This window comes from Rhineura floridana, chromosome 12 (assembly GCF_030035675.1).
Source record: "Rhineura floridana isolate rRhiFlo1 chromosome 12, rRhiFlo1.hap2, whole genome shotgun sequence".
Lineage (NCBI taxonomy): Eukaryota > Metazoa > Chordata > Lepidosauria > Squamata > Rhineuridae > Rhineura > Rhineura floridana.
Genome location: NC_084491.1, coordinates 25,563,735 through 25,580,212, shown reverse-complemented (window position 1 = coordinate 25,580,212; position 16,478 = coordinate 25,563,735). Strand labels below are relative to the sequence as shown.

At 45.9% G+C, this 16,478-nt stretch overlaps 1 protein-coding gene and 1 pseudogene across 4 annotated transcripts; one reads left to right on the top strand and one right to left on the bottom strand.

Moving 5' to 3' along the window:
* Window positions 1-746: 746 nt before the first annotated feature.
* CAPG (capping actin protein, gelsolin like) lies at window positions 747-16,197 on the bottom strand. Of its 4 annotated transcripts, none has more exons than XM_061592567.1 (10): window positions 15,993-16,197; window positions 12,238-12,275; window positions 11,059-11,231; window positions 8,024-8,178; window positions 6,989-7,156; window positions 5,981-6,130; window positions 4,655-4,747; window positions 3,745-3,877; window positions 3,368-3,456; window positions 747-909 (listed from the first exon to the last, which is right to left on the bottom strand). In XM_061592567.1, exons 2-10 carry the CDS (start codon window positions 12,258-12,260, stop codon window positions 844-846), a joined length of 1,050 nt encoding a protein of 349 aa, XP_061448551.1. In that variant the 5' UTR covers window positions 12,261-12,275; window positions 15,993-16,197; the 3' UTR covers window positions 747-843. The 4 variants fall into 4 exon arrangements, with proteins under 4 accessions (XP_061448551.1, XP_061448552.1, XP_061448553.1 ...); XM_061592568.1 differs by having other exon boundaries at window positions 12,238-12,272; XM_061592569.1 differs by having other exon boundaries at window positions 16,010-16,197.
* LOC133368891 (5S ribosomal RNA) lies at window positions 1,111-1,229 on the top strand (annotated as a pseudogene).
* Window positions 16,198-16,478: the final 281 nt, after the last annotated feature.

Genomic DNA, 16,478 nt, shown 5'->3' with positions numbered 1-16,478 from the left:
AAATTAAATTTAAAAAAACATCCTCATGAAAGTTCATCAGTGCTTTAGTGCTAATTGATCTTATTCTTAACATATACTTTTTTGTGTGCAATTTTGCTTCATACACATTTTTGCAGACCAATTTCTCCTAGCATGATGCATTTTTGTGTGTTATTTTCACTGATACATGCATTTTTGTGCACACTTTCCCCCAATATATGCATTTTTGTACATGCTACTTGGCTGGAGAACTGCTCTGCAAAATTTGGAGAACTGTGAATTTTGAAGGGTGGCTATGTCTCATATTGTTTCAGAAAGTGTGAATTAAGTAGATTTGTCTCTGAATGCAAACTGAATCAAATTTCTCCCCCATCTGTGCTTCTGGATTCCTTGGTGGTACTTAGCTGTAGCAAGGAAATGGAAATCATTTCCCATTTGTCCAAGTGCCCTCTTTAAAACACACCAAGCTTAGAGAAAACATTCTTTTTTGAACATATGAAGCACAGAAAAGGTGCCTTAAGTTATGCTGAGTCAGTCCATTGGCTCGTCTTGTCCAGAATTCTCTACTCTGACTAGCAGTTGCTTGGCACAAGAGGGTCTTTCACATCTCCTGCTACCGGAGAGGTTTTTTAGGTGGAGGTGCCTGGGATTGAACCTAGGACTTTCTGCATGCAAAGTGTGAGCTCTCCCACTGAGCTACAGTCCCTCCACTTTTTCTGTCTATGAAATGCAGTGAATCAGCAAAAAAGTAACATCGGTCAAAAGAAGACGATTAGGAGTGACTCCTGTTTAATAAGGCATAATTATTGATACAGGGTAAGGCACGTGCACAGAATATTGCTAGCTGAGGGTGTAGATTCTGTTTCACTTCCAGCTTATGAAGTATTGTTTGAAGAGAGGGCTTTCGCGGCCTTGGGGCAAGATTTCCACCTGGAACCAGGATAAAGGTGGGTGAGACAAGGACACCAGTGGTAGACACACATCTATGATGCCCCATTCAGTTGGAAGAAGACTAGCAGCATCTCCAAGCTGTAATCTAGACTTCCCCAAACTTAGTGCCCCCCAGATGTGGCTGGCCTAGACCCCCATCCCTGACCATGGGTCATATTGGCTTGGGCTAATGGGAGCTGAGCCTACGGCCATACTACCCTGAACACGCCCAATCTCGTCTGATCTCAGAAGCTGAGCAGGGTCAGGCCTGGTTAGTAACTGGATGGGAGACCGCCTGGGAATACCAGGTGCCGTCGGCTTAGAGGAAGGTAATGGTAAACCACCTCTGAATACCTCTTGCCATGAAAACCCTATGAATATATATATATATATATATATATATAAAGATTCATAGGGTCACCTTAAGTCATAATCGACTTGAAGGCATATAACAACAACAAATGGGAGCTGATGTTCAAAACATTTGGAGGGCACCAAATTTGGGGAGGCTGGTGTAACCACTGCATCAGCATATACACTGTTCCAGTCCCTTCCCTCTTTTCCTTGGACATGCCAAAGGATCGAGCAGAGCTGGTTCCAGGTTTGAGAACAAATTGCCCTCTGGCAATCTCACCTCGTTGCAGTGGACAGCAGCAGTGCTCCAAGCAGTGTCAATTTGTGGTGACTGGCTGCCATTTTAAAATTCCCTCAATGTCCTTGCTGTAGCATCATACCTAGAGCATTGTGGGAAATGAAAATGGCAGCTACTGTTTGGAGCGTCAGATCAGTGTTTGCTTTTTTAAGGGGAGAGCCCAGAACAGGCATCCATGGTGGACCATGCCAGGACCCTGGCTGCTTCCTGAGGATGCCAGGCACTCATGCCAGGCACTCATGCCAGGCCTGGGATCTGGGAGCCCAAAAAACACCCTAATTTCACACTGATAGGGGCTGAACTGGTGATAACTAACCAGAAAAAAGGAGGGTGCTGTTCAATGAAAACATCAGCTCACTGTGCAATGACAACAAAAAGAGCAAACTCCATGTGAGGGACAATTACGAAAGAAACTGAAAACAAGATGCCCAATGTCATCATATGAATCCATGATGCAGCCTTATTCGGAATAGTGTGGCCTGATGGGAGTGGTGGTCTTCAAGATTAAGATGTCTTAATCTTGAGGGTACCAGGTTGGGAAAAGCTGGTGTAAACAGTAGGACATGATGGGATTATCCACAATGAAAGAGAGAGGGCTATGGAAAAAGTTTTCTCCTCTCGTAATACTAGAGGTGAATTCAGGCATTTGCCTGAATATGTGAAATCTGTGTCTGTGGGTGCAGGCACACATGCAAATCCAGTTCCCAACATCTCTGTGCACCTCGCCCTGCAAGCAGGGGGGCTGGTGGCTCCATGTCAGTGGGGCAGTGGAATCCGGATTTTAGTTGGAACTCCCAAGAAGTGGTCAGTGGCAGCTGGTGGCTCCATGTCAGTGGGACAGTAGAATCTGCCCTGGGTTTCAGTCCAAACTTTCAAAGCACCTTGGACAGCTCCTTGAAAGTTTGGACTAAAACCCAGAGCAGATTCCAGAGCCACCAGCTGCTGTTGCCTGTAAGCACAATCCCTGACCTTCTCCATGAGGCTTTTACTCATGTTTTCTTGAATGTGAGTGGAATGCCTCATGTAACAGACCCTCTGATCATGCAGAGGATTTGACTCACATTTAAGCCATCTGCAGATTTTCCTTGTTCAGCATGACAAAGGTCAGAATTGAGTGTGCAGGGCGATGTGCATGGGGATGTTTGGGGCAGCACCTCTGCCTGCTGTCGATGAATACAGAGTTCATGGGTTCAGCAAATGCCTGAATATGCCTCAGAATCTGGAGCCATCCAGTGAAAACGATTGGTAGGAAATTCAAGACAGACAAAAGGAAGTACTTCACACAACACGTAATTGACTTATGGAATTGACTGCCACAAGGTGTGGTGCTAGCCACTATCTTGATTAAGATATTAGACAAATTCATGGACACATTCTATCAGTGTCTATTACTGTGGTAGCTAAAAGGAATCTCCATGTTCACCAGCTGCTGGAAGTAGCAATAGGAGAGGGCTGTTGTTTTTGTGTCCTGCTGGTGGGCATCCAAGAGGCGTCTGGTTGGCTACTGTGGGAAATGCAGGATGCCTAAGATAGATGGACATTTGGTCTATTCCAGCAGGGCTGCTCTTAAGTGGTCGTTATTTAAATTTATATCCTGCCTTTCCTCCCAAAGGGAGCCCAAGGCGGCAAACAAATGAAAAAGCACTAAAAACATCTTTTCAAACATCTTTAAAAACAATTCCAATACAGATGCTGATTGGGATAAGCTCTTGCAACGTTCCCAGCTCTTCTAAGTTTTTAGGTATTTTCTTCCTTTATCAGAGCCTTCCAAAAACTTTGACTAGCAGGCAGCCTCTGTTTGCTTACCTGTGTGTTCAGGGGATATTTCATTCGGGAGATGAAGTCCTCGGCCACCTTCAGGGCTGCCTGCTGTTCCTGCTCATTTGCTTTGAGGCCTGCTCAAGGAAGGATGGAAAAGGACAGATTGGAAGAACCGAGAGTGATGCTCAGAAAGCAGGGTAGAGCAGGTGTTTTCTGGGAAGGAGTGTGGAAAACCAGTATTCTTAGGAAGAGGATATTCTCTTAAATCTGAACCATCTAGACCAGAGGTTCTCATAATGTGGTCCATGGAAAGGTTAAGCCAAACAGTCAAGAATACCATGCATTATTTTCTTCTGACAATGGAAATCAAGGTCAATTTGACCACATTGTTCTCCCAGCAGTGTGTTGTATGTGAATGTTACCTTTCCAAACATAGATTTTGCCACATTGCCCATTGTCCAGGATGAAGCAATCATCTGTGATTAACTGGTCCTGACGGAATGGACTGGACTCTGAGACCTTAGTCAGGCTCATTTTCCCCGTCATATCCGACACCTGAAGATTGAGAAGAGGAGCAGGGGCCTTCATTAACTTGAGATCTCCCAAGTTATAGAGGAGAAGTCTACCAGTATGTAGGGCAGACTTCAAGATAGTTGGATCTATTTTATTTATCACTAGAACCTTGAAGTCCACCAAACACAGCCAAGTGCAAAATGGCACCTGGGGTTGTGGTGGGGGTGGAGCTAGATACAAAATGGTGCCTGGGGTGTCGGAATATTGTAGCATCCCCCATGTGCTAAGATGCCCTGGATATACAAGTGAAAATCTACATCTACTACAGGCCAGAGATATTAATAATATAATTTAGGGCAGGGGTGGAGAAATTCTGCCCTCCAGGCCTCTATCTCTGGTCCTCGGAACTCTCTCCAGGCCACCCCTCCTTTCCCCAGGCCACCCCCCTCATGGGCCCTGCTTCACGCCACGAGCATTTTTGCCTGGCTGGCATGTGACCTTGAATGCCAATCACGCCTTTTGCTTGCCTGGAGAAGGCAGTTTGCTGGGGATCTGCTAAAACCCAGAGCCAATCTTGTTCGTCAGGCCTCTGCTCTTCCTATAAACAGGACAGGCCGCAACTCAGTGGTAGAGCACATACTTTGCCAGCCAAAGGCCCCAGGTTCAATCCCTGAGATCTCCAGGTAGGGCTGGGAACACCCCCTCATCTGAATCCCTGGAGAGCTGCTGCCAGCCAGTGTAGACAACACCGAGCTAGATGGTCTGACTAGGTATAAGTCAGCTTCCTGTGCTCCTTTGCTCTTATCTTGGGGATGCTACCTTATAAAGGACAGCTGCAACGGCATTCTTCTGATCAGCCACAACATCTTCCTCAGGGCTGCCCTCTTTCAGAGCTGGTTTAGGACCCAGGACCTGGAAAAAGACAACAACAAGTAATGCTGATAGCATCCTTCCAGCAGTTTCATTTCTGGGCTCAGAACCCCACCTCTGTGCCCCCCAGGCTTTAATGTAAGCCCAGGTCCAATGTGGTGACAGTGCTGTCACAGCGGCCACAGACAGGAATTCCCATAGTTGTCGCCATGATTGCTTCTTTCTTTATAGAGCACTGTCCATACTTGCTTGCCAAGTATGAAAGGAGAAGACTCAGTGGCAGAATGCATGCTTTGCAGGCAGAAGGTCTTATTTATTTATTTGTTTGTTTATTTATTTATTACATTTACATCCCACCTTTCCTGCAAGGAGCTGAAGGTGGCACGTATGGTTCTCCGCCCTCTCCATTTTATCCTCACAAAAACCCTGTGAGGTAGGTTAGGCTGAGAGGCTGTGACTGGCCCAAGGTCACCCAGCAAGCTTCATGGCGGAGTGGGGATTTGAACCCTGGTCTCCCAGGTCCTAGTCCAGCACTCTGACCACTACGCCATGATCTTCAGTTCAATCCCTGGCAGGATGGAGAGGCTGAGATCCTGGAGAGTTGCCAGTCAGAGTAGACAGGACTGAGCTACATGGACGAATGGGTTGACCCAGCATGAGGCAGCTTCCTAATGTTATGGAGCACATCTTCTGCATGCAGAAGGTTCAGTCCACTGCATCTCTAGTCTTGTTTGTTTAAGCAGGGATCCAACTCCCATCATCCTCAGCCCAAAGGGCCTATGGTCAAGGATGATGGGAATTGTAGTCCAAGAACACCTGGAGGACCACAGGCTCCCCACCCCAACGGTAGCAGGTAATAGAAAAGACCCTTCGCTGCTTCAGGCCTTGGAAAGATGCTGTAAGTCAGAGAAGACAAAACTGGGATAGCGGACAAATAAGGCAACTCCATATCTCCTATGGTCAGTCCACAGTCGTGAAAATCATTGCCAGTTGTTGCAGTAATGAAGTGATGAACAGGCCTTTAAGGGTACCTCAATATCTGTTTTGTGTTCCCCTCTTTGGAGTCCACTTCCTAGATCCTTTCAATAAGAACTTTATGAGTGGCAAGGCAACCTGTATCCCAGACCCCCATCCTAGGGGGCTTTAATATCCCATCAAACCACCACAGGTTCCACTGTGTAGCCTCCAAGTCAACAGTGAAAAATTCAGTAACGCCCATCCACTTGATAGACAGTTCCATCCCTGGCACGTCTTCCTCCCTTGCAAGAAACTTACTGCTATCATCTCAGCTGGCTCTTCACCATCTGCAATGATCTCCACTTTGGCTTTCCCTTTTCTCTCGCTATCCCGAATTGCTGTTGCTAAATCTCGGGCTTTGTTGCGCTCCAAGATGTTGGATTTGCTCCCACACCAGGTAAAGATGGTCTGCAAGGAGACACCAAAAGGAGAAACCCTCAATACCATTTATGGCAAGAACACCATGCACCGTATAGCTCCTCTATGCACTTCCCACATCCATCACTCGCTACAGTGTTCTACTTTGTCCAGAGCAGCTTCCTTTCCACTGAATGCATGTGGAGCAGATGCACACTCTCACAACTAGGAATGCTGGAGAATTGTGTCAGAGACAGAAGTGGAAATTGAAGCAATGTGCATGTTCATCAGAGGTCAGGAACAGAAATCACGCAAGTGAACATGGGAAGTATTCGCTAACATTTTTTTAGTCCGCAAACGTTATCCAAACAATTGTGTTATTTCTTCATTGCCTTTGACATGTCCCTTCCATTGAAATGCGTTGAAACTGATCACATAATTAATTGTATAATTAATTACATTCGTTTCAGCCATAGCAAACAGCAAGACAAACAGTGCAGGTTTCAGTGTAAAGGAAACAGAACGGATTGTGATGAACACAGGATGTGACAGAAATTACTGCCTTTTTACATAAGTGCTAACACAATGGCTTAGCAGACCATACACTCCCTCTTTCCTAACATACATGCTCCCCTTATCTTCGCCACATCATCGTCATTCAATTTATATACTGCTTAATGCCAAAGTAGGGTTCTAAGCAGTTTACATGTATGAACCACAATGATACAAACATTAAAATGTAAACAAACAACCATAATTAAAATATGCAATAAAACAACCCCATTAAAACAATCAAATATAAAACGTCCATCACTGCAATGTGCAATAAAACAATCCCATGAAAACAACCACAGCAATTATAAATAGGAGACGGGTCAAAAGATGTATCCCCTCCTGTTTCAAGCTCACCTCTCCTAGGTCAAGGATGAAGCAGTCACCAGTGTTAAAACTAGCCCAGCTCAGTTCCCTTTCGGTGGCCCGGATATTCTTTTTCCCTTTCACTTGGTAGAGTTTGCGGATGGGGCTGGGTTGCTGGCTGGCCTGGGTTCTGTTAAAGGCAGATTCCACGCCTCCCTCCTGCAGAGCACAGACAAAAGGGGTTGAGGCTACAAGGAAGCTGGAAGAAGATGGGGGGCTCTGGGATGGTAGTGGGGATAGGATCCTTGAGATAAGCTTTTTATATATTTTTAAATTCTCAGCCATGTCTAATGCCAGTTTTTAATCCCTTTACACAATCAATTTTGGTTACAAGTGACACTATTGTTGCACTATTTCTCCCACACACACACACACACACTGTTTTTTCCAGATTTGGCTCCCCCTGCCCCAGTATGTTTATAAGAGAAATTGTGATTTTTGTGATATTGCTAGGCCGCTGAAGAAGACCAATTTATGGTCAACCTGCATTTGGTGTTTGTCATTCCCTCTACGGCAACCTTTGTCAACCTGGCGTCTCCAGGCATTATGTCCTACAGCTCCCATCAGCCTCAGCCTGGGGCTGATGGGAGTTGTAGTCCAAAAGATCTGGAGTGTGCCAGGTGATCAAAGGCTGCTCCAGTATAGAGACACATCAAATTGCTTACTTTCCATTTTTATGCCTATAAGCTTTGTTATATGAATTGTGTTTGTGAAATTCATTATTTACTTATTTTGATTTTATACAACCCAACTTGTTCTTTAATATCTTTATAACCTGCCTGTGGGAGGTGGCAGATATGGCTCTCTTGCCTCCCTCATTTTATCCTTACAACAACCCTACGAGGTAGGTTAGACCAAATTACTGTTTCTCATATGCAACTTCATGCAGACAGGCTAGATCAACTGGTCACATGAGTTGTTGACTAAGCTTTCTTTAATAGGGTGTTAGTCCTAATGATTAGCAATAGTGCTCGTAGTGGATCAAAGCAGCATGATCAGCAGCTTGAGAAACTGGTCAGCTCTCACCTGGTATTTGATACCATGGGGGAAGTACTCCATGAATATGTCGGACTCATTGCCCTGCACTTCCCGGTACTGGATAGGCTTTTCCTTCAGGAAGAAGTTGAGGTTGGTGGAGAGCAGAGCACAGGCTCCCTGCTCATCTCGGGAAGAGTTCTGGCCTGGGTGACAGGGAGAGAGCAGTTACTAGACAGGAATCATCCCAACTCCACTTCTGATGGATATACACCGGGGACAGCTAGTGTATTTCAGTCCCCTCTAACAGTGAACTCAGATGGTGAGTGCCAACAGAAAGAGAACCAAACCAGGGCCACTGGATTTCTCCAGGAGGAAAGTATGTGCACCTCAACAAAAGAACATAGGAAGCTGCTTACTCAGACCGTTGGGCCATCTTTAGCTCAGTACTGTCTGCACTGACTGGCAGTAGGTTGTTGTAACCTGCCCTGGGCCCTTAGGGTGAAGGGTGGATAATAAATTGAAATAATATTTATTTATTTATTTATTAAATTTATATCCCGCTCTTCTTCCCAGTAGGAGCCCAGGGCAGCAAACAAAAACACTGAAAATACTCTAAAACATCTTAAAAAACAGACTTTAAAATATATTAAAACAAAACATTTTTAAAAGCATCTTTTTAAAAAAAAGCTTTACAAACATCTTAAAAAGCAATTCCAACCCAGATGTAGACTGGGATAAGGTCTCTACTTAAAAGGCTTGTTGAAAGAGGAAGGTCTTCAGTAGGTGCCGAAAAGATAACAGCCTGTTTAATATTTAAGGGGAGGAAATTCCAAAGGGTAAGTGCAACCACACTGAAGGTCTGCTTCCTATGTTGTGCGGAATGGACCTCCTGATAAGATGGTATCTGCAGGGGGCCCTCATCTACAAAGCGTAGTGATCAACTGGGTATATAAGGGATAAGATGGTCTTTCAGGTATGCTGGTCCCAAGCTGTATAGGGCTTTGTACACCAAAACTAGAACCTTGAATTTAGCCCAGTAGGTAATGGGCAGCCAGTGCAATTCTTTCAGCAGCGGGGTGATGTGTTGGTGGTACCCTGCCCCAGTGAGCAGTCTCACCGCCACATTGTGTACCAGCTGAAGCTTCTGGACCATCCTCAAGGGCAGCCCCACATAGAGCGCATTACAGTATTTACAGCTTTTATGTTTTAGAGCTTTTTGTAGTGTTTTTGTTTGCTGCCCTAGGCTCCTACTGGGAGGAAGGGTGGGATATCGTCATAATCATCATCCAGCCTGGAGGTTACCAGTGCATGGACAACAGTGGTCAGGCTATCCCGGTCCAGAAATGGCTGCAGCTGTCTTACCAGCCAAACCTGGTAAAAGGCACTCCTAGCCAGTGAAGTCACCTGGGCCTTGAGCAACAAAGATGGATCCAGGATCACCCCCAGACTACGAACCTGCTTTTTCAGAGGGAGTACAACCCCATCCAAAGCAGGCAACTGACCAATTATCCAAACTTAGGTACCACCAACCCACAGCACCTCCATCTTGCTAGGATTCAGACTCAGTTTATTGACCATAATCCAGCCCACCACCAAGTCCAGGCAGTGATCCAAGGCTTGCATGGCCTCTTTTGATTCAGATGTTACGGAGAAACAGAGCTGGGTATCGTCAGCATACTGCTGACACCTCACCCCAAATCTCCTGATGACCGCTCCCAAGGGCTTCATATAGATGTTAAACAGCATTAGGGACAAGATGACACCCTGCAGCAGCCCACAGCACAATTACCAGGGGGCTGAAAGACAATCGCCCAGTGCTATTCTCTGAAAATGACCCTGGAAATAAGATCGGAATCATTGTAAAACAGTGTCTCCGATACCCATCTCACCAAGTCGGCCCAGAAGAATACCATGGTCAATGGTATGAAAAGCCACTGAGAGATCAAGTAAGAGTAACAGGGTCTCACTCCCCCAGTCCTTTTCCTGATAAAGATCATCCATCAGGGAGACCATGGCCAATTCAGTCCCATAACCAGGCTGGAACCCAGACTGGAATGGGTCAAGGTAATCTGTTTCATCCAAGAGTACTTGCAACTGCTGCGCCACAAACATCTCAATCACTTTCCCTAAAAAGCGGGGAATTGGAAAAGGGCGGTACTTCTCACAAACCAATGGGTCCTGCTTCTTTCAGGGTGGCTGGAACCACTTCCTCCTGCAACAACGCATTGACCTCACCCTGGATCCACTCGGTCAAACCCCCTCAGCAAGCTTTAATAAGCCAAGAAGGGCAAGGGTCGAGAGGATATGTTGCTGGCCACATCATTGCAACAACAAGAACAATAGATTTCCCTAAAACTCCAGTATGCACAACTTGTGTGACATGCAGGGATGTAGTCGTCCAGGGTGTTAGGGCATCTTAGACTCCTTCCTTTTTGGGGAGCCAGGTCCCAGCAGGATCCCTATATCTCCAGCATCCTATGAGTCAATCAGCATGGAGGAGGAGTGTGTTAGCCACTGAGAACTGTCTTCTAACTTGATTCCTTGTCATTTCCTGCTGATTGGAGCTAATCAGAGTGAAAGGAGTTCCTACTTTAAAAAGCCAAGTTGTGGAGAGTGAGAGTTCTGTAATTGCAGAAGAGGCAGTGAATCCTGATGACAGTAAACCACCCACATCATCAAGCAGTTTGGCAGCAGCCGGAGACAAACGTGTAGATACTGAATTCAGTAATTCAAGCAATATATCTGACAGCGAGAAAGGACAGTGGAATGGTGACAATGATAGAGAATCAGAAAGCAGCATTCAAACCCAGCCAGATTATTTTATAATCGTAGAAGGGGGTGCAGCTGTGACTATTATGAAGGGACCCTGCATTTCTGAATTTGCCACTACACTACTGGTGACATGTCACCAGGTCGTAAGATCACTTTTTTTTCATAACTCGATGGCTGTAGCTTTCCCTTTTTTATTCTTGTCTTTGCTCAGGAGAAGGTGTTGATGGAGGATGTTTGCTTACTGAATCGACCCACAGATGGGTTCTACATATAGAGATTTCCTCTTGACTCTGCCAGGTATTGTTGCTTACCAATCCAGATATGCACACTGGATTGTTCATCAGCTCCATTGTGAAGGACCAGGTAAGAATCCCCAGAATAGAATATGCCTTTCATCTCTTCTGGAACAGGCACAGGCTTCATCTTCTCCACTCGCCAAATGTGTAGGCCCGGCTCCTTCACCGAAGCATCAAAAGGCGAGCCACTACAAGGGGAAAAGGAAGAAGGAAATGAATTGGAAAGGAGGAGGGACGGGACAGGATGAACCCAAAGGAAGAGGCAGGAAGGAGTGGAAGAGAAAAGAGACTTCAAAGAGGAGAAGATGAAAAGGGATCAATCAATGGGTGGGACCTGTGGCGCTCTATATGTTCTTAGACTACAGCTCCAATCATTCCTGACCATTGGGCAGGCTGGCTGGGGCTGTGTGAGTTGGGAGTCAGTCAATCCCTGGAGAACCATCATTTCCCTGCCCTTGGGGCAGAAGGTGAATCCACGTAAGGGGAGAGAATAACAGGGGAAAAACGAGAGACCAGACTGTTTACACGAGGAGTGTGGGATCTGCTTTGTTTTATTAGAACCCCAAGGTCCATCAACGGGAGTCAGCCCACAACCGCACCATACATGTAAAGCACTATTATACCACTTTAAACAGTCATGGCCGCCCCCAAAGAATCCTGGAAGTTGTAGTTTGTTAAGGGTGATAAGAAATGTTAGGAGACCTCAAGTGCCGTCACAGAGCTACAATTCCCAGAATTCCCTGGGAAGAGGAATTGAGAATTGTAGCTCTGTGAGGGGAATGGGAGTCTCCTAACAACTCTCAGCACCCTTGACAAACTATAGTTCCCAGGATTTTTGTGGGGAAGCCATGACTTTTTAATGTGCTATATAACAGTGCTTTAAATGTATGGTACAGATGGGGTCTCAGATGCAAAATGGTAGCACAGGAGTAGAATCAATTACGTTGCAGGCATCAAACTGTACACTGCAGAACAAACTATGGGGGCTTCCAGAGAATGTGTTTATTGAGCAGTCATCCTGATTTGTTTGCAGGGAGATTAGACGATGTTGGCTATAAATGAGCATTTATTCTGCTTTGTTTCTGGGGAGGTTAGATAACATTGGATGAAAGCAAGTGTTATCCCACACTTTGCAGTGAATTTTCCCCATCACTTTCCTTACTGGAAAAAGCTCAACAAAAAACAGTTCATTACCTTTTGGGGATTGCTGTGTACATGGTTCCAGCGATCTGCTGAGAAACAAAAATCTCAGGGTTATTAAACATTGAATAGAGCCATCAACACACTGACAGAGGGGCTCTAGCGCAGGGCTAAGTACATGCTTTGAATGTAGAAGCCCCCAGGTTGACTGTCCATCAGTGGTGCAGTTGGGTAATTTTAGATGTTAGACTTTATGATCTTATTGGGTGGCAACATGTATTAAATATCTGAAATAAAGCTGCAGAGCACACTGATCAATTGGGTATATAAGGAACAATCTTTCAGGTATCCTGGTCCTGAGTTGTATCAGGCTTTGTACATGAGTACTAGCACCTTGAATTTAGCCCAGTAGCTAACTGGCAGCCAGCGCAAATATTTCAGCAGCAGTGTAATATGATGGTGATATTCTGCCCCAGTGAACAGTCAAGCCATTATATTTTGCACTAGCAACAGTTTCCAGGCCAACCTCAAGGACAGCCCCACATAGAATGCATCGCAGTAGTCCAGCTTGGAGGTTACGAGAGCATGGATGACAGTGGTCAGCTTTATCAGTGCCCATTAGCTACAGTGGCTAAATGGAATCTCTAGGATCAGGGGCAATGCTGCTCTGAACACCGGTTTCCTGGGGTACAACAATGGGGGCTGATATATTGCCTTTATGGTCCACTTGAAACTTCCTGGAGGCATCTGGTTGGCTGCTGTGGGAAGCAAGAGGATGGTAAACAGACCTTGTTCTGATTCAGCAGGGCTCTTCTTAAGTTCTTAAACGTTCGCCCTCAGCCCATTGCAGCAATTTCGTTACAGAATTGACAGCCGCCCAAGGCTGATCATTTGCTGAAAATGGCCGTTGACCAGCCAGCTTTTAGTTTCTTTATACATTTTAAGCTCAGAACCATTTATCTCAGTCACATGTCATGCATTGCCACATTAATAGCTTCGGATGGGGAAAGATGCCAATCTACTGCAATGGGGGAAGACAACCAGGCCAGCTGATGCTAACTTCCCCATTTCTTAAGCAAGTCAGTTCACATCTGGGATAGGGACCTAGATCAGTGGCAGATCTCATGCCACGTAGGCTGCATTCAGGCACAGTAGATTAACTGTGCGCTGTGTACCTTAAACACAGTCTAGATAGCTTCCACACCTATTCGGGGAAGGGCTGTAGCTCAGTGGTAGAGCATCTGCTCAGCATGAAGAAGGTCCCAGGTTCAATCCCCAGCATCTCCAGGATGGAGAGACTCCTCCCTGAAAGAACCGCTGTCAGTCAGTGCAGACAATAGTGAGCTAGATGGACCGGTGCTCCAGCTCATTATAAAGCAGCTTCCTATATTCCTATGTACATTAAAAACTAAACTAACTATCTATGCAATTGCTAATTGAGTCAATGGAATCGTATCTGCTTTGGACCTCACTGATATAAATGGACTGTACTCCATACATGATACAATAAATTTGTTAGTCTTTAGGGTGCTCTAAGGCTGCATACACACCATACATTTAAAGCACGTTTTCTCCCAAAGAATCCTGGGAACTGTAGTTTACTCCTCTACAGAGCTACAATTCCCAGCACTCAGGATTCTTGAGCGGTGCTTTAAATGTATGCGTTGCTGTGTAAGCAGCATCAGATTCTTTGTTGTTTTAACCTTAATCTGCACATCCTTGAATGTATTTTACTTGAGTACCAGCTCCTCTCCCTCTGGGAAAGTTTGCAACACAATCAACAAACTTATTTTAAGCCTGTTCTCAAATATTTACAGATAAAATCAGATTTCTTTTGTACTATCAGCAGGTGAAAGAGTAATTCATCTCTGAGCAAACTGCTTTCATGAAGCATGCCATCTCGCACACCCCTGGAAAAATCTGAATGATTATCTCCTTATCACATGGGGGGTGGGGGTGGGGAAACATATTTTTTCCAAGCAGATGCCACAGATACGTGTGTTATTTCTTCTAATAGTGGACTTGGATGAGTTGAGTGCTGATCAGTTTTGGAAGCAAAGGAGGGGCACCCAAAAGTGGTTCCTCCGTGTTCCGTTACGGTTTATTTCTATGCCGCCTTTTGGCCAAAAAAGGCCCCCAAGGCGGCTTGCAAAAAACAACAACACACAAATACAAAACACACATCAGAAAAGAACAATATAGTTTACAAAAATTTAAATAACAAAATACTAGTTCTTGCGTCAATGTGAGGACATCAAAGTGTGGTGCCTTTGGAGTTCTGTCCACTCCTCAGGTAGGCAGAAAAGAGAAATGTTTGTAAATTAAAAGGAAAATGACCCAAATTCTGCCTGACAATGACTTTGGGGCTTCCAGGATATATGGAACGCTGAGATGTCAGTTAAGCGGGTCGTGGGGAACTGGGGTGGGAGAGACGGAATCAGTCGGCGGCTGCTCAAGCCCTTAGCAGTTTATAGTAAGGATTCTGGGGGTGAGGATCAGGATTGGGGAGATGTGTGTTGCAAGATTCACCCCACCCTGCATTTTACAGGGTGCTTCAGAAGGAAGGAAAAGAAAAAGGGATACCTTTCCCGGTTCCTGTGCCTCGGAATCGCCACAGCTCTGGAGCTATGAAATGGTCAGGTTCCAAGCTAGCAACCCCAAACTGATCACCCTGATGCTATAGAGACATGGGATGTTGTCTTTGTACCAGATCAGATGATTTGTCCGTCTTAATCTGGGGTTAGAACTTTTCTCAGCCCAAGGGCCATATCCCCCCATGTGGAATGTCCCAGGGGCCGCATATTGGAGGTGGGCAGGGCCATGCGTAAAAACGGGGGTGGCCAGAGGCAGAAAGGGCAGTGGTGGTGTGACCTGGGTGCGAGGGTATGATCTTAGGGAGACGTCCTGAAGGCAAATAGCGAAGCCAAGAAGGCTGCATTTGGCTGCCACCACCCGTGATCCGGACCAGTGCTATCTACTCTGACTGGCAGTTGCTCCTTGAAGTTTCAGACAGAGAAAGATCTTTCTGTTCATTTGCTACCTGATCCTGTTAATACTGCAAGAAAAGGCCTCAGGAGGTAGGAACAAATGTGGGTGGTCGCTTTTCCCTTTCCCCCTTCCTGAAATGCCCCAAAGCCCATGCCCACCCCACCTGTAAGTCTTGAACAGGGCTGTGAGGCTGCTGTCCAAAGGTGGCTGGAGTCCTGAACAGGGGCACTGCTTTTAGGAGCTGGGGGTGTACTGCAACATCTTGTTGCAGGTCTCCATTTGTTTTGATTTGCTGTGAAGATGGGAAAGCTGTGATTATTCAACCAGCCCCAAAGATGGAAATACAGGTGAAAGCTGTGCCAGTCCTTGAATTGTGAGGGGTAGGAGATGACAGAAGGTGGCAACCCCCTTGCTTTTTGTGATGGCCCCATTAGGTACTGTTTTTAGAAGGCTAAAGGGGAGAGGAATGATCTGGCTAAAAATGAAAGGAGTTGGGGATGTGCAAATGAAAGCCCCCATGCGTGCGTGCGCACATGTGCACGCACACACGCACCTTTCCCTCACAGCACACTGACTGGGCTATACTAAAAGAGGGAAGTCTTTCTGGTGTACAGGTACAACTGAAATGTCAGTAAAGCAGGAGGAGACTGACTAAACGCAGTTACCAGGAACTGGCTGCATGCCTTTAGCCAGGCTATTTGCAAAGATCTTTGCCCGCCAGCCTGATCTTTTCCTCAGACTCCCCCACAAAGCCAGCCTTTCAGCCCCATCAAGTTTTAAACACCTGAACGATACAGGAGAACAGCTGGGCGCTCACTCACCAAGGCAGGTCACTCACCGGCAGCCTCTGCTAAAGCAAATCTTTTCACAACAGGGGATGTAAAATTAGTTTTCCTGGGCGTGGCCTTTCCTGGCCTCTCTATTCAAGCTTTTCATTGCTTCACTTCTTTTGTGGCTGTGGGGGAAAGAAAAAATGCAGACCAGAGGAATGAGTGAGTCACTTCACTTCCGATCTGCCATTGCCCTGCTCTTCCTGTCATGTGTCTTGTGCACTGCTAGCATTGCTGTTGCCCTTTGACCCTATCGCAATCACTTTGACAATCAATTTGACAATCAATTGTAAGTGGCCCCTAAACAGTGCACCTTCGCGAAGTCTTGTTTTTTGCTCGAGCGGAGGCTGGCTTCGCCTCTTATGCAGGTCACCAAAGTGGAACACTTACAAACATCCTGCAATTTTTATGCAGGGAAATGAGACACCTCTTGCCAAGCCAAGAGCAGAAACACAATCGGCTCACATTTCAGGTCTT